The following is a 26,189-nucleotide window of genomic DNA, read 5'->3' as shown; positions in this document are numbered from 1 at the left end:
TACAGACCCCTCACATCCTGGACATAAACTCCTACCCTCAAAACGCTGCATATCAGAACAACTAGACATAAGAACAGTTTTTTCCCAAACGCCTATCACTCTGCTAAACAAATAATTCCCTCAACACTGTCAAACTATTGACTAAGTCTGCACTACTGTTAATCTTCTCATCTTCTCATCGTTCCCATCACCCATCTCCTCCCACTTATGACTGTATGACTGTAACTTTGTTGCTTGCATCCTTACCATTTATATTGATATTGTTTCCTGATTGCTTATTTGTAGCTTAGAATTCTTGATGAATGTATCTTGTCTTTTTATGTACGCTGAGAGCTTATGCACCAAAGACAAATTCTTTGTGTGTCCAATCCCACTTGGCCAATAAAAAATTCAATTCAATTCTATTCTATTCTATTCTATTCTATTCTATTCTATTCTATTTTGACGACAGCAAAGTCCACATTTTGGACAGAGAGGACCGCTGGCTTGAAAGAGGGGTCAAAGAGGCCATTTCTGTCAAAACTGAACAAGTCTTTTCTCAACGAAGGGGGAGGGATAGACATCATCTGTCTCCAGATAGATGACAGCACAGTCCTTTCAACAGTTTCACGAAGGCTCCACACCCATTTGTACAACTCAGGTGACTCTGACGACACAGATAAACCCCCAGATGGCCTTAATGACTCCCTAAAAGGATGCAAACGAGTATAAATCCTTCCATTCCCCACCATCCAGTCAGAGCTGAAGAAGCTTCTTGGATGAGAAACGAAACATCTTCAAAGAGAAAAAAAAAACCAAAATCCAGCAGCTATTTGAAAAAAAAGCACCTTTGGGATATTAATTGAGCGTTCCCTCCGGCCTCCAGGGGGCGGAATAAAAAATCCCCACATCATTGTTTGTTCCTCTCTGTCCCCCACTCCTCTATGGTGCCTCTGCTGAGATGCATGCCAGTTTTGCAAGGAGTTTTTTCAAGCTGTATCCGGTGTTTGCAACCAGTTACCTGTTTCCATTGTGAAAGTGAGCAGCTGTTGCTGCTGCATCCCATCGTGGAGGGAAGAGACCCAGAAAAAAGGTATTTTTCTCTCTCTCTTGTTTTTTTTTTTAACTTTCTTTTTAAAACCGCGCCTCTTTTTTTTTCTTTTCACGTGCTGTGGCTCCCTCCAAACAGGTTGCAGCATTATTTCAAAAATGATTCCTGATCAGAAAATTGAAGGCGATGCAGTTTAAGCATCTGAACGGCTCTTAGAAAGATCTCTTTGTTTTTTTTTAATACGAAGGATGGAAATCAAAACATGATCTCTCTTTATTTTTTAAAGAAGTTTCTAGTCCTGAAGATGGCTCTTGGTCTGATAAGCGGGGAGCTGTCTCCTGGTAATGGATATTCCCATGGGCTCCTGTTGTAGCCTGAGAGTTGATTGCTTGCCAAGGAAAAGGTTCTTCTTTGTGTTTTACATAAATATTTATTTTATTTATTTATTTATTTATTTATTTTATTTATTTTGTCACAACAATATATGTAGGTATCATACAAAAAAAGATTATATAGTATATAAACACATATATGAGTAAATATAAGGAGGTATAAGCATATATATATATAGAAAGAAGAAAAGAAAAACAATAGGACAGGAACGGTAGGCACGTTTGTGCGCTTATGCACGCCCCTTATGGTCCTCTTAGGAATGGGGTGAGATCAATAGTAGAAAGTTTTTGGTTAAAGCTTTTAGGATTATGAGAAGAGACCACAGAGTCAGGTAAAGTATTCCAAGCACTGATGATTCTGTTACAGAAGTCATATTTTCTGCAATCTAGATTAAAGCGGTTGACATTAAGTTTAAATCTATTGGTTGCTCTAGTATTATTGCAATTAAAGCTGAAGTAGTCTTTAACAGGAAGGACAGTACAATAGATGATTTTTTTTGCGGCTCAGTTGGATTTGCCAAACAAGCAAACAAACAAACAAAAAAGGAGATTGAATAGTATTTCTATTAAATAAAGCACAGTCCAAGACTTCTTATATTACAGATCAGTTCATATATTGTACTAATACATCATTTAACATAAATTGAATGAACTGTACACATGTAGCTGATTGTGGTTTATGCAGTAAGCTTTGATAATTAGCCCATGTGTATTAATTAGATTACCGTGTTTCCCTGAAAATAAGACCCTGACTTATATTTTTTTGAACCCTGAAATAAGTGCTTGGTCTTATTGCCATGCGCTCAAAAGCCCAATTGGGCTTATTATCAGGAGATGTCTTATTTGGGGGGAAACAATAGGAATACCTTCTTTATACTGAAGCAATGTTTCTTGTTTCTCCTCTCATTCGTGGTTTTGTCTCCTGATTTGAAGACTTAACTTTTAACTTTCTGCAACATTATAAACTAACAGCTATGCATAATTTCCACTCTGTATAATTGAAAAATTATACAAAAAATAATATTTTTTTCTTTTCTGTAAATTCACTTTTTTTTTTTATCATTCTCCACTTTTCCTTCTTCCACGAAACCAGGGTGCAAATGAAATAACCATCTCTCTGGCAAATATTTCGTGCCTTTGATATTATTAATTTACAAGCTATGAAAAGAGGGAAAAGTTAGATGATTTCCATAAAGGGATCTTATTTTATTATAGCCCAGAACCTGTTGCAGAGTAGTAACTATTTCTATTCTACCACAGCATTTCTAGAGTCCTTTATAGAAATCATTTAACTCTCGTCAAAATACATTGACACCATAAAATCAAAGGGTTAGGGATCATCAACTGGAGTGATAGTGAAGTGTGAGTTATTGGTAAGACTTATTTAAAAAACAGCAGTCCAGGAGAGGAAAACCTTTGCCAGCTGTTCCAGCTGCTGATGCAATTCTTGCATCAAGATTGACAAGACTGATCTAGCGGCATCCAGTTAAAGGAACAACAAAATCAATCCCATGGGAACAAAAGGAAAAGGAAGATTTGGTTGCTAAATATTTTCAGTGTTTATGAAGGAAGAACTAAAAGCCTCATCCTCTAATATCTTTATATTAACAAGTTAAAATGTATTAAATATATTTATTTTGTTTATCATAAAAAATAAAATACAAAAAAAAAACACCATCACTAACAACAAAAAGGAAAAAAAGGAGTATCAATTATCAAATAAATTTAGGATTACATATACATAGAATCCACCCTGGCTGGATGCTGAAAATAAAAAGAGAAAACAATAGAACTAGGCAGTTTTATAAGAGACTGGAATTTATGGACTTTCTATGTGTTAAATGCAATAACAGATGGTTAAATACACACACACACACGTACATTTTATGATTAGATGTTGAGTCAATTTGAGCATTAGATAGAAACCTCCTCACCTGGAATATTTATTTAATATAGGATGGTGGGTTTTTTTGTTAAATAGGGATGGAAAAGCTTATAATTATTTGTAGCCCCGCTGTGTAAAGGGTTCATATTTAGAAGCAGCTAGGCCTTGATACTTAGTAGCCTGCTAGCATGCAGGAATGTTTAAGAATATTTCGGAAGGCAAAAGTGATCAAAAATCCTTCTTCAAGTGAAACCCCAAACATATCATAGGACAAAGCAACAGCTGAGGAAAAGAGGAACTTGGAGACAATGTACTAATTATGGTATGCGCTAATTGTTACTGGGACAAATGTGCTGATTGATGCCAGATATCGTTAGTCCTCGACTTACAACAGTTCATTTAGTGGCTGTTCAAAAGTTACAACAGCCCTGAAAAAAGTGACTTATGCCCATTTTCACACTTCAGGCAACTGACTCGCATTTATGACAATTGGTCATGTCTCGCAGTCACCTTCCGACATGCAAAGGCCACGGGAAAGCCGGATTCACTTAACAGCTGTGTTACTAACACCACAACTGCAGTGATTCACTTAACAGCTGTGGCAAGAAAGACCGTAAAATGGGGCAAAACTCACTTTAACAATAAGTAACAAATCTCACTTAGCAATGGAAATTTTGGGCTCGATTGCGGTCGTACGTCGAGGACTACCTGTCATGCTGATGCTAGCTAAGCAATATTGGCTGGCATTGGGTAACATGGATAAGGTGTTAGGATACCCGAAAAGGGGTTGGTTTAAGGTGGGCTTATGGAGAATTAACTATAAAAGCTGTATTGTTGAAGGAACGGCTTTGGCACTAGGCCTGTTGGGATTGATCCCCCTGTGTCCTATTTCTACGCAGAATAAACTCTTTGCAATCGGTGTGTGTTTCATTGGGCGTGGCACACCAGGTGCGAACCCAGCTTTCTGGGACAACATTTAAAAGAAAAAATCAGGACCTCATCTGTTTGGTGATTTAAGGACACAGGAAGAATCCCTGTTAAATCTGGATAAAGTCCAAACTATGGTAATCAGCTTTTTTTTCCTGCAAGATCTAATCTGAATCAGTCACTGAAGGTTTATTCTTCCAAGTTTTCGGGTTCATTCTGGAGCCCATCATCAGAGAACTTCTCTCTCCCCAGAATACGTGCGTTGGATTGTATGCATTGTTTTATACCTCAATCAACAATTAAAATCTTTACACAACTAGGAATTATATAAATAAAACGTCGGGACATCCCAGTGTACATATTTACAGTGAAAATATTAACAGATCGCTCACATCCAGGACATAAACTGTTTCAACTCCTACCCTCAAAACGATGCTATAGAACACTGCACACCAGAACAACAGGACACAAGAACAGTTTTTTCCCCGAAGGCCATCACTCTGCTAAACAAATAATTCCCTCAACACTGTCAAACTATTTACTAAATCTGCACTACTATTAATCTTCTCATCGTTCCCATCACCCATCTCTTTCCACTTATGACTATGACTGTAACTTTGTTGCTGGCAATCCTTATGATTTATATTGATATATTGACCATCATTTGTGTTGTAAATGTTGTACCTTGATGAAGGTATCTTTTCTTTTATGTACACTGAGAGCATATGCACCAAAACAAATCCCTTGTGTGTCCAATCACACTTGGCCAATAAATAAAAAAAAATTCTATTCTGAAAAGACCGAAGTTCCCTCATGATAGGCTCCAGAACCAAGTCCGAAAGCTTGGAAGAATAAACCTTGGGTGACCAACTCCAACATCTTCTGAAAAACTTCCAGTGTTGGAGCATTCACAACTTCTGGAGGCAAGTCGTTCCACTGATTAATTGTTCTCACTGTCAGGAAATTCCTCCTTAGTTCTAAGTTGCTTCTCTCCTTGATTAGTTTACATCTGTCGCTTCTTGTCCTACCTTCAGGTGCTTTGGAGAATAGCTTGACTCAGATTGGATCCTGCAAGATTATCTTGAAACAGATATATTTACTTTCTTTTTTCTTTTCTTTTCTTTTTTTCCTAACAGTGGTTATTCACCTTCTCCTGATCTCCTCAACTTCACCTCTTGAATTTTACGGCTCTTGATCTCCATAAGTTCATCTCATCTACAGGTATTTCATAGTACTGTGACTCTGGAGGGTGGAGGGGGGAGTTATTCAGCAGAAAAACAACAACAACAACAGGGCCGTGGTAGATCAGGCTGTAAGAAGCCTGTTATTAAAACACAGCAGCCTGCAATTACTGCAGGCTCGAATCCCACCAGGCCCAAGGTTGACTCAGCCTTCCATCCTTTATAAGGTAGGTAAAATGAGGACCCAGATTGTTGGGGGGCAATAAGTTGACTTTGTAAATATACAAATAGAATGAGACTATTGCCTTCCACAATGTAAGCCGCCCTGAGTCTTCGGAGAAGGACGGGATATAAATGTAAATAAAAAATTTTTTTTTAAAAAAAGGGTGCGGCAGGTGGAGTAGCTTCATGAGATTCCCTGGGAAACTTCCAAATGTAGAATCCTAAACCCACTTTTTAAGGGAGGCCAAATTGCCATTCTGTTGTCTTATGTCTTCCATTCTTCAAGCAAAGTTGCCAGGGAAGGCATTATCCAAGGCACCAGAGCAGAAGGAATGAGCTGTCCCTATTGAAATCGATCACTAGTTATCCAGTTGATTCCAGGTCCTTCAAGGAATTGCCTGACTCTCATCGCCACACTGATTGGTCAAGCACTTTTTTTTCTATTAATCATATCAATTTCCTGTTTATTCATTTGTACCCTATTTTTGCCTCTTGTGTTTTTTTCTCTTTTTTAAATTTTTTTTTATTGAAAAAGTTTTACAAAAACAAATAAATTTTTCCTCCTCCCCCTCCCCCCTCCCTCCATAACCACCCTCCCCACCCCAGACTTCCCGGAGCAAACACAAGGTATAGTTCAATAAACAAACATTCCATACATTAAATTTTTAAAATCTAACACCATTATAATCCTTTTCTTTCGCATATCCTGACTTCCTCCATTAAAATCAAAAATTACTTCCTTCATTCAAAGGCAATCTGATATCTCTTAATCTGATATCTGTTTTGAATATAGTCATTCCAGTTCTATCATTCGTTTAAATATTTTTCTTGAGTACTGGACTGATTGGTCAAGCACTTTAGATTGAATTGACAACGAAAGAAGTGCCTCAGTGAAAGAGGAAAATTTTATTTTAACACTGCAAGAGTGAAAGACAACTTCAAGTTGCCTCTGGAAACCAGGCATTATAGCCAAAAAAGCCAACACCATTGTATTAACAGTGGGATAGAATCAAAATTACATGAAGTGTTGATACCGCTTTATAAGGCCTTGGTAAGACCAAGCTTGGAATACTGCATCCAGTTTTGGTCGCCACAATGTAGAAAAGGTGTTGAGACTCTGGAAAGAGTACAGAGAAGAGCAACAAAGATGATTAGGGAATTGGAGGCTTAATTCTTTAATTGGGTAAAGAATAACTGGGTAAATAACTGGGAATTGGGTATGTCTAGTTTAATAAAAAGAAGGACTAGGGGAGACATGGTAGCAGTCTTCCAGTATCTAAGGGATTTCCAGAAAGAAGAGGGAGTCAATTTATTCTCCAAAGCACCTGAGGGCAGGACAAAAAAATGGATGGATGGAAACGAATCAAGGAGAGAAGTAACCTAGAAATAAGGAGAAATTTCCTGAAATTAGAATTAATCAGAGAAACGACTTGCCTCCAGAAGTTGTGGGCACTCCAACGGTGGAAGCTTTTAAGAAGAGATTGGATAACCATTTGCCTGCAATGGTATAAGGGTTTCTTACCTGAGCAGGGGGTTGAACTACTAGAAGACCTCCAAGGTCCCTTCCAACTCTGTTCTTCTGTTATAGGGACATGACAAAATAAACACAGGTTGCTGGAGCACGTTGCGTGTTACCTGCAAGCAAAAAAAATTTTTCAAACTCAGGATGGCTTGTTGAGTTGCACGTATTATCCACACGAATGAGCAAAACCTGGATATTTTAATATCTTCTATATACATATGGATTAAAGATCCTGGAAGAGAGGTTCTCCGGCTTCGTATTTAATTTTTCAGAAGCTAAGATTCAGGGTTTCCTTCTTAAAATAAGTTATTTTAAGAAGAGGATTCAATTGGACTGTACGAAAGATCGTTAACCTTTTCGCGTTTGATCCTAGATACGCAGGTGCCGAGAGAGAATGTGAAAAAGAGCAGAGAAATGAAACTCCCTTATCTGAGGAAAAGTGAGGATTTGCTGGTAAGATCTACTGTAGCATTGTGAGTTTTGATCTTCTCTTTCTCTGAATTTTTTACAACCTTCTCGTTTCAAGACTGCCCTTAGAAATGGCGATTCGTCCAAAATTTGCCTTGAGGTGGATAAAAACCAAGTTGGAGATCCTGCAAGAGCTGCATTCAAAAGGTGGGGTCTGGAGGTGCCAGTATGGTTCAGTGTTGTCTATACCGCACAGGGCTGATCAAATCCAGGTGGTTTTTCCAAGATACAGAGAGAGCTTCAACATTGGGAGGGGGGGTTGTTGAGTGGGGCAATTTTCTAAGGAATCTATGCCTCAGAACATGCAATCAGTATGGGGGAGTAGATCAAATTGTCCCACTAACAATGTGCATTGATTCATACAATTCTGCGTCAATTTTACTTGTTACGGGCTATTAAGCCACAATACTCTGCTGAGGGTAAACCGAGTTAAATGTAGACATTCACAGTGTGTCTGTTGTCAACCCCCAGCTAAGTGTTGTGATCCGCCAGCAGCCTGCGGAGCTGGCAATGGAGTCAGACAGTGATGAGGCTGAGGAAGAACATGGGCCAGTCCTGGAGTCCGGGGAAGGCCCGGCTGAGGGCTCTGCATCGGAGGCAGAAGTGGGGCCAGGGCCATTGGGGAGTGAGGTGCGGACTCCAGAGCCTCCAGAGGCTGACAGTAATGAGGCAGAGGAACAGGAGGAGCCTGTTCCTAATGCACTCATGAGAAGAGCAGCCAGAAGGCAAGAGCAGTTCAAGCAAAGAGGACGACTTGGGAGTAGGGCCAAGAGATGATTGACCCCTCCCTTAAGGCTTAAAAGACCAGCAACGGTGTTTGGGCTCTTTGTCGGAAAACAATGTTGATATCCTGGCTCTTTGTCTTGCTGCATTTATTTCTTGTCGGCGTCTTCTGTTTTTGAACTTTTGCCAAGAAAGGCCTTTGGCAGTTTGCCTAATTAGACCAAGGTTGGTGAAGAATTGTGTTATGAAGAATTTGCTTTGATTTAATTTGGACGACGCTGAGAATGAGTTAATTCTCAACTGTTCTAATAAAGTCTGTTTTTGAACTGATTGCGTGTACTACTACCTCCTTGGGCCTGGGTCACAACACTAAATGCTGCATTGCTTGTGCAGGATGTTATTTCTGCTTCTCAGTTTGGCAGAGGTCTTCAAGTGTTTTTTTTAATAGCGAAGTGTGTGATCCAGAGCGACCCAAGATATTTAAGATGCAATAATATTACAATTGAGTTGATTTCCCTTAAATTGCACATCAAGCCGTCTGCCTCCTGATTTGTTACAAAGATGGAAGCCTGTTTCTTCTGTCTTAGTTGGATGAGGCTGTGGTCGTCATTTACAAAAATGAAGGGTTGTAAGTCAAGGACTACCTGTATCAGTTGGCCCTTCTTCCAAGATACGGTAGGGGGCTTCAGCATTTCAGAATGAAACCCTGAAAAAATTTGGAACCTGTGAAGGTAGAAATCTAGCATCTGCCTGCAATCATGTAAAACTCGGGCAATCCTACTGGTTCTATGCCACCATTTTGAGGACTGAATTCAGTGTGTGTTAGGACTGCAAGATTCCTCTCACAGTCACTTGTATTTTTTCCCCCCTTTGAACGGTTTGCTTTTTTTCCTTTATATAAGAGCTCATCTTTGCTAAGGTGGGCTAAGACCCTCCCTTCCTCAGACTAGGAAGCAGGGGTGAAATGCTTCCGGTTCGGACCGGATCGCCCAATCCGCTAGCAAACTTGGCTGGTGGTTCAGAGAACCGGTAGCAATTGTGATGCGAGGCTCCGCTCACCCGCCCGACTGTCGGTGTTTTGTACTCTCTGCACATGCGCAGAAAGGTTTTGCGCATGCGCAGAGTGTGCGCGCGCACATATGATGTGCGCACACGAGCGAAGTGAGCGCATGCGCTTCCAAACCGGTAAGGGAGGTAAGTAGATTTTACCCCTGCTAGGAAGCCTAGCTGAGATTTTCATTAAAGACCAACCTCAACACTGTCAGACTATTTACTGAATCTGCACTACTATTAATCTTCTCATAGTTCCCATCGCCAATCTCTTTCCACTTATGACTGTATGACTATAACTTGTTGCTGGCAATCCTTATGATTTATATTGATATATTGATCATCAATTGTGTTGTAAATGTTGTACCTTGATGAAGGTATCTTTTCTTTTATGTACACTGAGAGCATATGCACCAAGACAAATTCCTTGTGTGTCCAATCACACTTGGCCAATAAAAAAAATTCTATTCTATTCTATTCTATTCTTTTAGACATTTAAATAGAGTATTGTAGCGTTCTTCCATTGTGACCTTGCAGAGAAAGGCGGAATCGGAGCGGGAGAATATTGTCTGGGAATGGAAAGAGCTGCAAAGGTTTCTCCGAGATCAAGAAGAGCTCTTGTTAAGGCAGTTGGAAGAGCTGGAGAAGGACATCATCGTGAGGCGAGATGAGCACCTTTCAAGACACGGCCACGGCGGAGCCGGCCGGGAGGAAGGAGAAACGGAGCCTCTGTCAAAGGTGGGAAATTAAAAACCCGCTTCCCAAAATGAAATGTGATTTTGGGCCTTCTTGATTTCGACTCAGAAAGCTCCACCGGCTGCTTCTCAACGTATACAGGCAGTCCTCGACTTACGACCAAAGTTGAGCCCAACATTTCTGTTGCTAAGTGAGACAGTTATTAAGCGGGTTTTGCCCCGTTTTGGGACCTTTCCTGCCACAGTTGTTGAGCGAATCCCTCCAGTTCTTAAAAGTTACGTCACACGGTTGTTAAAGTGAGGGCGGCTTCCCTGTTGATTTTTGCTTGTCAGATGGTCGCAAAAGGGGGTCGCCTGGATACCGCAACCGTCATAAATATGAATCAATTGCAAGGTGTCCAAAGTTTGATTATGCGACCATGATGCTGCAATGGTCGTAAGTGTAAAAAATGGTCATAAGTCACTGTCTTCAGTGCTGTGGTAACTTCGGTCACTAAATGAAGGGTTGTAAGTCAAGGACCTCTGGGCTACTTATAAAAATGGCTCCTTCAAAATAGTCCTTAAGAGACAGCATTTAGCCCACTATGTTTCGCTTCAAAGACTTAAAGTAGAGTCAAGCTGACAGATAGTCCTCGACTTAACACCAGTTCATTTAGTGACCGTTCAAAGTTACAACGGCATCGAAAAAAAAGACTTATGACTGCTTTTCAGACTTATGACCGTTGCAGCATACATGAGTAAACATTCAGACATTTGGCAACTGACATATTTATGACGGTTGCGGTATCGCAGGCTCATGCAATCCCCTTTCGGGACCTTCTGACAAGCAAAGTCAATGGGGAAGCCAGATCCACTTAACAGCGGTGTTGTTACTCACTTAACAACTGTAGTGATTCACTGAAGAACTGTGGCAAGAAAGGTCGTAAGGCGCTCTTGTGGTCGAGGACTACCTATTTACCGTATTTTTGGAGTATAATGCCGTGAGCTGAAAATGCACCTATTTATTCAAGCGGGACTGGACTGAAATTTTATTGGGGTTATTTATATTTTAAGATTTTAAATTGTTTTAAAATTTCGGCCACATTATAATATGCTTTTTAATTTCTCTTAATGTTTATATATTGAATTTTACTTGGCTGTACACCGCCCTGAGTCCTTCGGGAGAAGGGCGGTATAAAAATCGAAATAAATAAATAAATAAATAAGACGCACCTCTTTCTCTCAAAAAAGAGGGTGAAAATCTGGGTGCGTCTTATCCTCCGAATGTAGCCCACGCAGCTTCTCAAAGGGAGGTTTCAGAGGCTGAAAGAAGCTTCAGAAAAGAAGCCCCCAAACAGAGCTTCAGAGGCTTTTTTTCTGAAGCTGTTTCGGAGGCTTTCAGAGACAGAAAAAAAGTTCTTTCTGAAACCGAGTTTCAGAGGCAGAAAAAAAAGCCAAAAAAGGCAAGGCACAGAGCTCACAACCAAGGAACCTGTTGCTAAAATTCACTTCTGGGAACAGCTGATTGGGGCTATTCCGGGAGGCCAGTCCACCTGCCAAGCAGCTTTTTTCTTATTTTCCTCCCCAAAAACTAAGGTGTGTCTTATACTCCGAAAAATACGGTAGGTCTACCAATCAAAACGAGTTGAATGGAGCATTGTCAGGAATTATTGAATTAATTCATTAATTATTCCCATAATTAATGATAATTAATCAACCAGTTCTATATTTGTATCAGCTATTTACTTTTATTTAAGGGGAAAATGATTAATGTTGTTTAGTAATTTTTTTATGGGGAAATGGTTACAGAAGAAAATAATCTGAATTATTCCCAGAAGACTATCATGCCTGATACATTTTTCTTTCTGTTTTCTTCCTTCCTTCCTTTTCTTGTTTGCTGCAGAGTCTCAGAAGAGCAACCAAGGGGTATGTTTATACAAATTGTATAATTTGTACGGTTATTCGTTAGGTTGACCTCGGAATGATTCCTTAACTCTTTTGTCGGGTAATTTGCATTGATTATATTCATCTGCTTTCAATTGTATTTTTCTTGTTTTTCATTGTTAGCAACCAGGATAGGCAAGCACCTCATCCTCATCTTTTAACGACTCCATAATTCCTTATGGGGTGGAGTCTGAGTGTTTACTGGCCAGATGCCCTTCCTGTGGCCAGTGCGAAGGTTTTTTTCAGCATTCTCATGCAGCTGCGCGGGTAATAGTGGGAGCAACTCGTTGCTCCCATGTAACACCACTCCTGCGCAGTTTGCACTGGCTCCCTGTGGTCTTTCGGGTGCGCTTTAAGTTTTTGGTTACCACCTTTAAAGCGCTCCATGGCTTAGGGCCCGTGTACTTACGGGACCGCCTGCTGTTACCTTATGCCTCCCACCGACCCGTACGCTCACACAGAGAGGGGCTTCTCAGGGTGCCGTCCGCCAAGCAATGTCGGCGGGCGGGCCCCAGGGGAAGGGCCTTCTCTGTTGGAGCTCCTATGCTCTGGAACGAACTTCCCCCTGGTTTACGTCAAGTGCCTGATCTTCGGACTTTTCGCCGTGAGCTGAAAACGCACCTATTTATACAAGCAGGACTGGCTTAAAAGTTTTATTAAATTTTAATTGGGGCTATTTATATTTTAAGGCAGGGGTGGGCAATTAATTTTTATCAGGGGCCGCATGAGAAGCCTGAATTGTGTCAGAGGGCCACCAACTTTCTTTCATTGTAAAATACTTAAATTAAATATTTTGAATAGCTGGTACTGATAATCAGAAGAATAAAGCACTCTGTAAATATGTATATTAGGTTATGTGAAACTGTGGTCTATTGGTTAAATAAGAAAAACAATTATTGAACCAGTGCAATTTATTTTTTATGGTGTTTATGATTGGCCTCACGCGGGCCGGACAGGGACGTACAAAGGGCCAGATGTGGCCCGCGGGCCTTAATTTGCCCAGGTCTGTTTTAAGGTTTGTTAAATTGTTTTAAATTTCGGCCACCCTGTAATATGTTTTGTTTTAATTTTGTTTTAATGTGTATATTGTGGATTTTTATCTGGCTGTACACTGCCCTGAGTCCTTCGGGAGAAGGGCGGTATAAAAATCGAATAAAATAAATAAATAAATTCTCAGTTTGCCCCCCAGAGAAAGAAATATCTGCCTCTATCTAGGATCGAACTCACAGCCTCCTGATTGTGAGGCAAGAGCCCCACCTCTAGGCCACCACACTATTAGGATAGGCAAGCATGTATATTTCTTAAAGCAATAAAAGGGAGATAAGAAGTAAAGTATTAGTATCAAATGCTGTCCAGAGTCTGCTCTGAATGGGCAGCCATTTTTATTATAGGAACAAATTGGAGTCATCTGAAGGGAGAGAAGAGCATACGATTGTGAGAATAATTCCTACAATCAGTATTAGAAGCATTGATATTCCTCCTTCTGAGTAGCATTAAATAAACATAACGACCCACATACAGGCCGTCTTCGGCCTTATGACCACAATTGAGCCCAAAAATTCTGTTGCTAAGTGAGACAGCTAGGTGAATCTGTTCCTTTTTACAACCTTTCTCGCCACAGTCATTAAGTAAACCATTGCGCTTGTTAAATTAGTAACATGGGTTGTTAAGTGAATCTGGCTTTCCCTATTGGAAGCCACTGTAAGCCGCCCTGAGTCTTCGGAGAAGGGCGGGATATAAATGTAAATAAATAAAAAAAAATATTGACTTTGCTTGTCAGAAGGTCGCAAAAGGGGATCACGTGACCCTGGGACACAACGGTCATAAATCTGAGTCAGTTTGCCAAGTGTCTGAATTTTGATCACGTGGACCATGGGGATGTTGCAATGGCTGTAAATGTAGAAAAATGGTCATAAATCACTTTTTTTCCAGTGCTGTTGTAACCTTGAATGGTCACTAAATGAATGATTGTAAGTTGAGGACGGCCTGTATTCTTTTGGCAAACAGCTTCATGCTTGCCTATGAAATGTTTATTGTGTGATGAATCCAGGATAGGCAGGATTTGAGTTAGAATAGAATAGAATTTTTATTGGCCAAGTGTGATTGGACACACAAGGAATTTGTCTTGGTGCATATGCTCTCAGTGTACAGAAAAGAAAAGATATGTTCATCAAGGTACAACATTTACAACACAATTGATGGTCAATATATCAATATAAATCATAAGGATTGCCAGCAACAAGTTATAGTCATGCAGTCATAAGTGGAAAGAGATTGGTGATGGCAACTATGAGAAGATTAATAGTAGTGCAGATTCAGTAAATAGTCTGACAGTGTTGAGGGAATTATTTGTTTAGCAGAGTGATAGCCTTCGGGAAAAAACTGTTCTTGTGTCTAGTTGTTCTGGTGTGCAGTGCTCTATAGCGTCGTTTTGAGGGTAGGAGTTGAAACAGTTTATGTCCAGGATGCAAGGGATCTGCAAATATTTTCACGGCCCTCTTCTTGATTCGTGCAGTATACAGGTCCTCAATGGAAGGCAGGTTGGTAGCAATTATTTATTTATTTTATTAGTTTATTAGTTTAGTTTAGTTATTAGAGAGTCAAAATAGACAAGAAATGACAACTAGGAAATCAGTGCTAGATGGAAATCCGATAAAGACCATTGTTTCAACCCTAAAAGGCTCGTATTTTCCACCTTTTATCAGCAGGAAGAATCAAACATTTTCTAAATGGAAGAGAGATTTTGAAGAGATGGAGTACAGGTTCTACCGTTTTTCGAGAAAGAGGATTGAACTAAAAGAGGTTTTATGCACATTTAAAGGTGAGTTCAGATAGAGAGGAGAGGATAGAACAGAACAGAACAGAACAGCACAGCACAGTTGGAAGGGACCTTGGAGGTCTTCTAGTCCAACCCCTTGCTCAGGCAAGAAACCCTATACCATTTTAGACGAATAGTTGTTCAATCTCTTCTTAAAAACTTCCAGTGTTGGAGCACCCACAACTTCTACCGTGTTTCCCCGAAAATAAGACTCTGTCTTATATTTTTTTGAACCCCAAAATAAGTGCTTGGCCTTATTTTCGGGGATGTCTTAATACTTTGGGGCGCGTGGAGCAAGATGGGGCTCCTCGTGCCGTCTTACCTGATTTCCAGGTCTGTCTCCCTAATCCTAGCCAGAGGAAATGCGGCTGCGCATGCATTTAAATATTTTTGGGGAGGGCTGATTTTTGGAGGAGGGCTTATTTGAGCGCATGCACTCAAAAGCCCGATTAGGCTTATTATTTTAGGGGAAACAGGGTAGAGGCAAGTTGTTCCACTGATTAATTGTTCTCACTGTCAGGAAATTTCTCCTTAAGTTCTAGGTCGCTTCTCTCCTTGATTGCTTTCCACCCGTTGCTTCTTGTCCTGCCTTCGGGTGCTTTGGAGAATATCTTGACCCTCTCTTCTTTGTGGCAACCCCTGAGATATTGGAAGACTTTTATCCAGTCACCCTTAGTCGTTCTTTTCATTAAAATAGACATATCCAATTCCTCATCTTTGTTGCTCTTCTCGACACTCTTTCTAGAGTCTCGACATCTTTTTTTACATCGTGGTGACCAAAAAACGGTGCGCTCCCAAGTTTTGTAAACTTTGTTTATTATTTTTATTATTTATTATTATTGGCCATGCCCATTCAGTCACCTGACCACCAAGCCACGCCCACCAATTAAGCCACGCCCACAGAACCGGCAGGGAAAATTTTTAGATTTCACCCCTGCCTTGTAAGCTTAAAACCAGGGGGTGGGGGGGGGGGGAGAAGAATGAGTCTTATCTCTCTTCCTCTTACCTTTCTCCCCTTTCAGAATTGCTGAAGCTGGAATTGGAGGAAGAGGCAGATGAATATGTTTCACCAGGTAAAACCGTATGAACCTACTTTTTAAAAACATATATTTCTTTCTTTTCTTTTTTTTTAATTTGCATTTATATCCCGCCCTTCTCCGAAGACTCAGGGCGGCTTACACTATGTCAAGCAATAGTCTTCATCCATTTGTATATTATATACAAAGTCAACTTTTATTGCCCCCCCAACAATCTGGGTCCTCATTTTACCTACCTTATAAAGGATGGAAGGCTGAGTCAACCTTGGGCCTGGTGGGACTTGAACCTGCAGTAATTGCAAGCAGCAATGCCAGGTAGAGAGTTCCAGAAAAGTTCGTCTTCTCCCCCCCGCCCCCCCCCCAAAATGTTGAGGGCTGGATGGTTTTGTTTGTTTTTTGTGATTGTTAATATTTCTCACTCCCCCCCCCCCAAAAAAAATGGGAGTATCTGACATATTTTTTTTTTAAAAATTGTCTTTTCTATCCCTGCGTTGCAGTGGGATGCTCCTGGATGGATGAGCGCAGAGTGAACTGGCAGATAAAATAGAATGAATTTCTGAAAAATACTTTCTGCTTTTTCCTCAGGAGCCCAAGAAAAATCCACAGGGTACTTTCGCTTTCTCCAATCCTGCAGAAGGACTGGAGGGGGTCTGGCTTTGACTCAGCAGACTCAGGTGAAGGACATTCCAGGTGGGAAAGGGGAGGAGCCAATGATTAAGAAGAATGAATATTGGGATGGCTGGCAGATCTTCTAGAGCAGGGATCTCCAACCTTGGCAACTTTAAGACTTGTGGACTTCAACTCCCAGAGTTCCTCAGCCAGCTGAGGAACTCTGGGAGTTGAAGTCCACAAGTCTTAAAGTTGCCAAGGCTGGAGACCCCTGTTCTAGAGTGATGAGTCTCTCGGTTCTGCAAAGTCAAAATTACAGGTAGTCTTCGACTTACAGCAGTTCATTTAGTGACCATTCGAAGTTACAATGGCACTGAAAAAAATGACTCACACCCGTTTTTCACACTTACAACCACGGTGGCACATGATCAGAATTTGGATGCTTGGCAACTGATTCATACTTAATGGCGGTTGCAGTGTCCCTGGTGTGTGTGTGTGTGTGTGTGTGTGAGAGAGAGAGAGAGAGAGAGAGAGACATGATCAGCTTTTGCAACCTTCTGACAAGCAGTCAATGGAGCAGCCAGATTCCCTTAACAACGGTGTGACTAACTTAGCAACGGCAGCAAATCACTTAACAGGTGTGGCAAGAAGAGTCGTAAAATGTTGTGCTTAGCGACATAAATTTTGGGCTCAATTGTGGTCATAACTCGAGGACTCCCTGTATTTGCCCATCTATGCTAATATGTTTTGATAATTCCAACTGTACGGTAACAGGATTTATCACCCTCACAATGGGGAAGGGACCAACATATTTAGGTCCAAGTTTTTCCGATTTTTGAGTCGTTTGCAAATATTTGGTAGATAGAAAAATTTTCTCTCCCACTTGGAAATTCTTGGCCGGAGCTCTTTTCTTATCCGCCTGTTTCTTATGCGAACGATGTGCTTCGTCTAAGGCCTTGCGGGTTATTTTCCAGGTGCTTTGTACCTGTTCGATCCAATCAGCCAGCGATGGAATCGATGGTTTCTCTTCAGGAAGTTCTGGGATTGGAACAAAGTCTTGCCCAGAAGCAACCTTGAAGGGGCTGAATCTAGTGCTGCTATGTATAGAATTATTATAGGCACCTCAGCAAAAGTTATCTTGTTGATAGCAAGATAAGCTCCACATAAGCAGCATGCGGAGGCTGACAATGCCTCAGGTCAGGTCCTTTTTTTATGATAACACTCAGAAACTTAAAACTGGCCACTTAATCTCCATTGATAAGCAAGGACTAGATGTCTGATCTATTCCTTCTAAAGTCCACTACTCCTTGGTTTTATTGTCACACGGTTGTTAAGTGAATCTGGCTTCCCCATGGATTTTGCTTGTCAGAAGGTCACAAAAGGGGAATCACCTTGCTTGTCTCTGATTGGCCACCTCTCTCCATCCATCAGATAGAACAGGCGCCTCTTTTATCATACATTTATATTTGGCTGATTTTCTCCCTGTTGAATAAGTTTCTGGTTGCTTCCTTCTAGCCCGTTTCCTTCGAGGAGGTCTCGGTCTGCTTCTCCAAGGGAGAATGGTCTCTCTTAGGCCCCAGTCAGAGAGTCTTGTACAAGGAAGTGATGCAGGAGAATTATGAAAATGTGACCTCTCTCGGTAAGAATCTCTAGATTTTGTTTCTTCTTCGGACTCCTGGATCCAGCCCGCGGGGTGCTTAGATCTGGCCCACAGGGCCTCCCAAGAAACAGCGAAGGACAGGCCCACGGTGCCTGTGCCTGTGAAAATGGAGCTTGGGAGGGCTCTGTGCTGCCCTCCTGAGCACCATTTTCGCTGGCAGAGGGTTGTAGGAGATACCACTGCAGCTGAAAATGGACCTCGCAAGGCTACTGAACTCCATTTTTTCTGGCAGAAGGTTGCAGGAGGCCATTGCAGCCGAAAACAGAGCTCGGGAGCCCGTTTTTGCTGGCAGAGCGCTCGGGCCACCACAGGCGCTCCTGACACGAGTGATGGCGAGCTGGCCACACCCACCCTGGCCACGCTTACCCCGCCTCCCAAAGATCAAACACAACCCTGATGCGGCCCTCAATGTCACCGAGTTTGACACCCCTGACTTAGATTGTTCCACTGTAGGAGAAGGAATAGCAGAATCTAGGGACAGAGTCAAAAGAGGAATCAGCCTAGAATCAATCAGGTTCAAGCAAGATTGTTGTGTCTGCGCCCCCCGAGCCGGGCCCCCTGCCAGAAAGAGACTCGGAAAGTGAGGGGGAAGGGCCATCAGGACTTACCTCGGGAGCACCGGCTTCCCTGACTCAGCTCCAGGAGCCAAAGGCAAGCCAGGTGGAGGAGATAACGAGGCCTCCGTCCCCTGACTCTTTTCCCCTCCCAGGCCACGCCTCCAGATCCGGCTGATGGCAATCAGGCCTGGCTGGACCCTAGTTTTCGTAGGCAGGAGAGGAGGGAACAACATAGGCAGGGGTGGGGCAGGCCTAGGAAGTGCTGAGTCATGGAGCCACACCCCACAAGATATAAAAGCAGCAAGGGCTGATACCACTTCGTGGCAAGCAAATCAACTGCTTAGAGGGAGAATTAGAGCTGAAGTCCTATTTGTTCTTGGTTTCCTGGCTAACTCATCAGCATCAAGAGAGATAACAGAGACACTTGGCATACGCTCGCTAGTTTGCTGCCAGAGCTGATAGTTGCCAGCTAATTAAGTCATCGCTCGTGTCTCCTGGACTGTGGAGGGGGACAGATCAAAGATGCTTTCAGAACAGTCACTTTAAGCGTAGGTAAGTATGCAGCTGCCTTCTTTCCCAGTCGGGTGACCTTGAAGTAACATCTCGGGGAGATACAGCAGTTATTTTCGTTTTCCCCTGAGCATTTCCCCTCCCATCCTCCATCCCCAGAGTTCAGGGCAGACCGTCACCACATGATAGCATACCGTGGCAGCTGAAAGAGACATTTAATACTATTTTTATTCTACACTCACGTTGCTATTGCATTGCTGAGACATACAGAAGGATGGTTAAATAAAACACCCTAGATTTTATTTTCTTGGTTTTATTTTTGTATTAGTTCTCTCGCTTACCGGTTTGGGTCCAAATTCCTGGATGGAGGAAGAAGACGAGGCCGTTTTGGGTTTACGCTCTCAACTTTCCGAGAAAGGGGGCAATCAAGATGTCAGCATTGCAGGTGGGAAAAATGAAGTATGGGTCATTGTTCATGATCTGGGGCACAGCACAGAGATAACACAAACAGATGGCAGTTCAAACCGTCCCTTTATTGCTCCAAATTTCCCCAAACGCTCTCACGTCTCTGGCTAGTCCCAGAGCAAAGTGATGTCAAACTCCCATACACACCTCAAGCAGCCTCTGTCTCCAAATAATCCAGCCCAGCGCTGTGTACCCCAAGGCTGCACAGCAATAAATCCAGCAGGGCAAATCAAGGAGTTCAGGAAGCAAAGGATCCAGGTAATTAGTCCAGAAAGCCAGGAAAAAAAACGTCGGCACTCTACACTTCAGGAATTCAGCTTTTGTTCTCAACAAATGCCCCTCCCAACAGTGTCTCCTTAAGTCTCATTCCCCAGGTGGGCCTTGTGAAGATGCACTCTCTTTTGCCAAAGTAGCTTGGTGAGTCTGCGCTGTTCTCACCTTCTCTCCACTCTCCATGCTCTCGGATGAGGAGGGGGCGGTCCTTCCTCCTCGTCTGAGCTCTGTCTCTCATGTTCATCCTGCCCCTGTTCCTCCCTGTCTACAAGCTGTCCTAATCCTGAAAGGCCCTGGCCTGACTGTCCCTGCCCTTCCCCATTCCCACCCACCCCCCCAAGCCAACAAAGCAGCCCCCTCAATCTCTCAGCTCATCTTCCCCCGCAGATTCAGGCTCCGATGGGGGCATGACAGTCATGTTAGCATCAGCCAAGGGTAGACTGTCCCAGAGGAGACAAGGATCTGTCCAAAGGCTGTGTGTCAGCATTCCAGAACACACACACACACCCCCCCCACTACAAGTAAAAACTCCGAAGCAAGCATCTTTCAAAGTTCCATTTACTAGGATAGATAAACTGGCACATCTGGAAAAACCCGAATCTGAGAAGTCCGGGTTTTCCCTCAGTAAATCAACCCCCCCCCCACCAAGACCATCTCCTCACCTCTCAGTTGATCACATGCTCCAATCACCATCCATCCCATCTCGAGACAGCACTCCGACCACTCCTCTTCCAGATGCAGGATCGGCCTGAACTTGACTGACAGGAAGAATGCTACCATGTCTAAAGACAACCCTCCTCCTACTTTCCCACACATGAGAAAGTGGCAGCACGGAAGCTTCCGGCCTAGTACGGCTTCCAAAGTTGACACTGTGTTTGCGCGTGTTTGAATGGGAAACGGTGGAGATCAGCCGTGGAACTCACAGCTAACAAAGCATGTTTTCCTCTGCTCTAGCTTGCTCACAGCAAAGAGATGTGGTAATATGATACAGGTAGTCCTTGACTTACAACCATTCGCGTAGTGACCGTTCAAAGGTATAGCAGCAGCGAAAAAGTTGATTTACGACCCTTTTCCACACTTACCGTTGCCACTCCCGTAGGGTCACATGATCAAAACTCAAACACTCAACCACTGACTCACATTTATGACGGTTGCAGCGTCCCGGGGTCATGTGATGTTCTTTGCAACGGTCGGACGAGCGAAGTCCACGGGGAAGGCAACCCCGTGAACAGCCATCTTACTAATTTAATAACCGCCATAATTCCCTTAACAACGGTGGCAAGATAGGTTGTAAAATGGGACAAACTGTCTCGCTAAGCAACAGAAATTTGGGGCTCGGTTGTGGTCGTAAGTCAAGGACCGCGTGTAAAAAGGTTTATCTCAGTCAGGGAGAAGGAACTTTTTGGTCTGTAAATATTTTGGAGTATAGTTAGTCCTCCATTTACAACCATTTGTTTAGCAAAAAAAAAAGTGACTTACAACCAGGCCTTTCATTTACAAGCGTTGCAGCATCCCCACAGTTACATGATCAGAATTTGGGTATTTGGCAACCAGCATGTCCCGGAGTTATGTGATCACCATTTGCAACCTTCCCAGCTGGCTTCCAACAAGAAAAGTCCATTGGGGCGGCAAGATTCACTTAACGACCATGTGATTCACTTAAAAACTGTGACAAAAAAAACCATTGCAAAATTGGGGACAACTAAGTTTAACAACCATCTTGCTTAGCAGCGGAAATTCTGGTCCCAATTTTGGTCGTAACTCAAGGACTACCTGTTCAATGTCCATCTGCCCTAGCAAGCACAGATTGTCCCTTGTCAATGAGCTTTTGAATCTGACTCACTCCAAAAGTCACATTATAAACCACATTATGTTTTCCAATTTTCCATTTCCTACCTGAGAAGGAACAGTCAGAAATCTGCACATTATTTCAATGGGAATCTTGCCATGGTTTGTTTTTTTTTCCTAAAAATTGCTCTGAACATTTTTATTATTGGAAGTGATTGTTTCATTGATTACATACCATCAAACTGTCGTCAACTCTTAATGACCACATAAATTTCCTCCATAATATCGGAATGTATTTTGCCTGAAAATAAATGAAATATGGTTGGAGTCCCTAAAACTTACAGTTTTCATAGTGGAATTTGACCCAAACCTTTGCTGGACATTTATCGGAATGCAAATTAAGCCGCCTAAAAAAAGACAACAGAGCTGGATGCTAATCAAATAAACAAATGAAATAATGTAAAAATACCAGAGATTGTAGCTTTCAGTGCTGTGTCTAAATTTTTATAGATTAATCATTTTAGGGAGTGTTTCAAGCTGAAAATCTTTCCAAAGTGAGATAATTTTGCATGGGAAGTAGGATGTTTCAAACTTTAAATCACGTGTTTCCGATTCAAAGTGTCGGAGAAGATTCTCAGTAATCCAGGTAGAGTTGTCTTGAAATTGAGTCATGGCAGTTGAACTTCTTGTTGGTTTGAAACGTTTCGCTGCTTATCCAAGAAGCTGGTTATCTGAAGAAGCTACTTGGATAAGCAGCGAAACATATTGAGCTGACAAGGAAAGACGTCCAAAATAGAACATAACAGAGTTGGAAGGGAGTTTGGAAGGTTTCTAGTCCAACCCCCTGCTCAAGCAGACTATATCTCACTAAAAGATGTGGAGACTCTAGAAAGAGTGCGGAGAAGAGCAACAAAGATGATTAGGGGACTGGAGGCTAAAACATATGAAGAACAGTTGCAGGAACTGGGTATGTCTAGTTTAGTAAAAAGAAGGACTAGGAGAGACATGATAGCAGTCTTCCAATATCTCAGGGGCTGCCACAAAGAAGAGGGAGTCAAGCTATTCTCCAAAGCACCTGAGGGCAGAACAAGAAGCAATGGGTAGAAACTAATCAAGGAGAGAAGCAACTTAGAACTAAGGAGAAATTTCCTGACAGTTAGAACAATTAATAAGTGGAACGACTTGCCTGCAGAAGTGAATGCTCCAACACTGGAAATTTTTAAGAAAATGTTGGATAACCATCTGACTGAGATGGTGTAGGGTTTCCTGCCTGGGCAGAGGGTTGGACTAGAAGACCTCCAAGGTCCCTTCCAACTCTGTTATTATGTTATATCATTTCATACAAGTGGCTGTCCAGTCTCTTCTTAAAAGACTCCAGTGATGGAGGACCCACAACTTCCGAAAGGAAGCTGTTCCACTGGTTTATTGTTCTCACTGTTAGGAAATTTCTCCTTAGTTCTAGGTTGCTTCTCTCCTTGATTAGTTTCCATCCTTTGCTTTTGGTCCTGTCTTCAGGTGCTCTGGAGAATAGGTTGACTCCCCTCTTTTTTGAGGCAGCCCCTGAGATATTGGAAAACTGCTATCCTATCAGCCCTATTCCTTCTTTTCATTAAAGTAGACCAGCAATGGCTAACTTTTCGCCACTGAGTCCCCAAAGCGCGCGCGCATATCCATAATGCAATGTGCATGTGACACCTCCCGTGTGCGCCCTGCCGCCCTGCAATGCGTGCGTGACCCCGTGACTCCCCCACCCCACACATGCGTGCATCCCACACATGCATGTGTGCCTCTCGCATGTGCCCCGCCCCCTGTGCATGCGTGGCAGACACCCGAAAAATCAGCTGGCTGGTGGGAAGTGCACACGCATGCACGGTGGAGCTGAACGGGGGCGACGGCTTGCGTGCCTGCCGAGAGGGCTCTGCGTGCCACCTGTGGCACGTGTAATATAGATTCGCCGTCACGGAACTAGACATACCCAATCCCTGCAGTCATTCTTTGTATGTTTTAGCCTCCAGCCCCCTAATCCTCTTTGTTGCTCTTCTCTGCACTCTTTCTAGAGTTTCCACATCTTTTTTATAATACAATGACCAAAACTGGATGCGGTATTCTAAGTGTGGCCTTACCAAGGCATTACCAAAGTCCAGTTGCCGTGGCTCAACTTCCAGACTGATTTAAAGTGATTTGAATTTAAAACACTTTAAGAAGTAGTTGGAAGTGATAAGCTCTGATAGTATGATGTGAATGAGTGAATTGCTTTCAGCTCCTATATGGGAGTTGGGTGTCAACTGATATCCTGGGGCAACCAATGGGGTGAACTAACTCACTGAGATGTTTTTCTACTGTTTATGGTAGCATCCCAGGAGCAGGAGAAGAGCAAGGAGAAGGGGAAGATAGAGAAAGCGAAGGAGAAGACGGAGAAAGAGAAGGAGACGTCAGAGAAGGAGAAGGAGAAGACAGAGAAGGAGAAGGAGAAGGAGAAGATGGAGAAAGAGAAGGAGAAGTCAGAGAAGGAAAAAGAGAAGGAGAAAGAGGAGAAGATAGAGAAAGAGAAGGAGAAGATGGAGGAGAAGAGGCAGACAGAGGAGATGGCGAAGGAGAAAGAAAAGGAGAAAGAGAAAGAAAACAATCCCCATCCAGCAAATGTTAAGGAAATTATAGCTCAAGGTGCCTTGAGAAAAGACATGGGGCTTCGCCCAGAGGAGCCCACAACATATCCTCAACGCAAATCTGAAAGACAGAGGGAAGCTGGACAAAAGACCAGAGAAGAGGTGTCCGTTCTTTCTCCTACTGATCGTCAGAATACCAGCAAAGTCCTCCTTCAGCCAGGAATCGGCAAAGGAAGGAAACCAAAACCATGTCCTAAATGTGGGAAGGAATTTAATCAGCACCTCCTCCTCCTGAAACATAAGCAGATGCACCAGAGGACCACGCCCTACCAGTGTTCGGACTGCGGGAAGGTCTTCAGCCAGCGCGCCCATCTTACCAAACACGAGAAAGCGCACAAAAAGGAGAAACTCTTCAGCTGCTCCGACTGCGGGAAAACGTTCCATCGGAGCTCCCATTTCTATTCCCACCAACGGACCCACAGAGGGCTCAAGCCTTTCAAGTGTTCGGGTTGCGGGAAAAGTTACACCCGGATGCCCGACCTTCGGAGGCACCAGAAATCCCACACGGGAGAGAAATCGCACAAATGTTTCGACTGCGGCAAGAGCTTTGGCTTGTACTCGTCCCTCGTCAAACACGAGAGAACCCACACGGGGGACAAGCCGTACAAGTGCTCCCACTGCCCGAAGAGTTTCTGCCAGAGGACCCACCTCATCGTTCACAAGAGAACCCACACGAAGGACAGGCCCTTCAAATGCTTGCTTTGCAAAGCCGGTTTCATTCAAAAGGCCCACCTGATCTCGCACCAGAGGTCCCACACGGGAGAAAAACCCTTCCGTTGCCACAGCTGCGGCAAAAGCTTTAAACGCAACTCCACCCGCGTGAAGCACGAGAAAAGACACGAGAAGGAAAGCGCGGAGCCTTCGCTTCCTCTCAAGGCTTCCCCGTCAGCGCTTCCTCTCAACGGTTTGCCTCCTCTCAACGCTTCACCCTCTCAAAGACCAAGCTGGAGGTCCAGATTGAGAACTGTGGGAAGACTTGGGAAAGCGGCTGCTTAACCCTTTCTTCAGTGGTGAAATCCAAATTTTTTTACTACCGGTTCGGTGGGTGTGGCTTGGTGGGCGTGGCAGGGGAAGGATACTGCCAAATCTCCATTCCCACCCCACTCCAGGGGAAGGATACTGCAAAATATCCATTCCCATCCCACTTCAGGGGAAGGATACTGCAAAATCCCCGTTCCCTCCCTATGCCTGGGGGGAGGATACTGCAAAATCCCCATTCCCACCCCACTCTGGGGCCAACCAGAGGTGGTATTTGCCGATTCTCCGAACTGTTTAAAATTTCCACTACAGGTTCTCTAGAACCTGCTGGATTTCACCCCTGCCCTTCTTGAAAAAAAAGAAGAAGGAAAGAAGAACAGCAGGTCTGACTTGGGAATATCTTGGGCAGGATTTCCCAGTTAATTTTGGGAGACATGAGAGGAACAGTGGAGAGGCTTCCTGTAATGTCTGGAAAAGCCACGGTAGAGGAAGGGAAGGGTTAATTAACCTTTCTTCTCTCCTGGGTCATTTCCTTGATCAAAAATGGTGCTTCTTCCCTGCCACAGAGATGCATGGTGGAAAAAGTCCAGGGGCAGGGGTCCTCCTGCCATTTTTTCCCCCGCCGTGAATCTCCTGCCAGCTTTGTAGGATTTAAATCATAGATACGAGTTTGCGGGGGATCAGTTAGATGTCTCTGTTCCGATCTGTTTTGAAGGATCTTGGGTTGATTTTGATGCACAAAGTATCTCCCAAACATTGAGCCATTGGGTGATCGACTAGAATCGGGGGAGGGGAGGGATGAAGGAAGGA

The 26,189-nt window shown here is 43.0% G+C and overlaps 2 protein-coding genes across 2 annotated transcripts in view; one reads left to right on the top strand and one right to left on the bottom strand.

Moving 5' to 3' along the window:
- LOC131189533 (zinc finger protein OZF-like) overlaps positions 1-26,189 on the bottom strand; it is a 65,606-nt gene that overhangs the window by 10,989 nt on the left and 28,428 nt on the right. The window lies entirely within an intron of this gene.
- Positions 969-26,189, top strand: LOC131192720 (zinc finger protein interacting with ribonucleoprotein K-like). The gene is made up of 10 exons (XM_058172148.1): positions 969-1,072; positions 7,533-7,612; positions 9,938-10,138; positions 11,978-12,000; positions 14,724-14,839; positions 15,859-15,909; positions 16,459-16,547; positions 17,998-18,121; positions 19,538-19,654; positions 24,088-26,189. Exons 2-10 carry the CDS (start codon positions 7,574-7,576, stop codon positions 25,395-25,397), a joined length of 2,070 nt encoding a protein of 689 aa, XP_058028131.1. The 5' UTR covers positions 969-1,072; positions 7,533-7,573; the 3' UTR covers positions 25,398-26,189.

The sequence above is a fragment of the Ahaetulla prasina genome, chromosome 2, assembly GCF_028640845.1.
Source record: "Ahaetulla prasina isolate Xishuangbanna chromosome 2, ASM2864084v1, whole genome shotgun sequence".
NCBI classification, from domain to species: domain Eukaryota; kingdom Metazoa; phylum Chordata; class Lepidosauria; order Squamata; family Colubridae; genus Ahaetulla; species Ahaetulla prasina.
This window is presented reverse-complemented; position numbering and strand designations above follow the sequence as displayed.

What these genes read in the sequence shown, in the direction of transcription:
- LOC131192720 (XM_058172148.1), top strand. Translation starts at nt 7,574, where the DNA reads ATGAAACTCCCTTATCTGAGGAAAAGTGAGGATTTGCTG. An exon ending in AAACGGAGCCTCTGTCAAAG is followed by an intron (nt 10,139 to 11,977) that starts GTGGGAAATTAA and finishes TGTTTGCTGCAG; the next exon opens with AGTCTCAGAAGAGCAACCAA. An exon ending in CTCAGAAGAGCAACCAAGGG is followed by an intron (nt 12,001 to 14,723) that starts GTATGTTTATAC and finishes ACCTTTTATCAG; the next exon opens with CAGGAAGAATCAAACATTTT.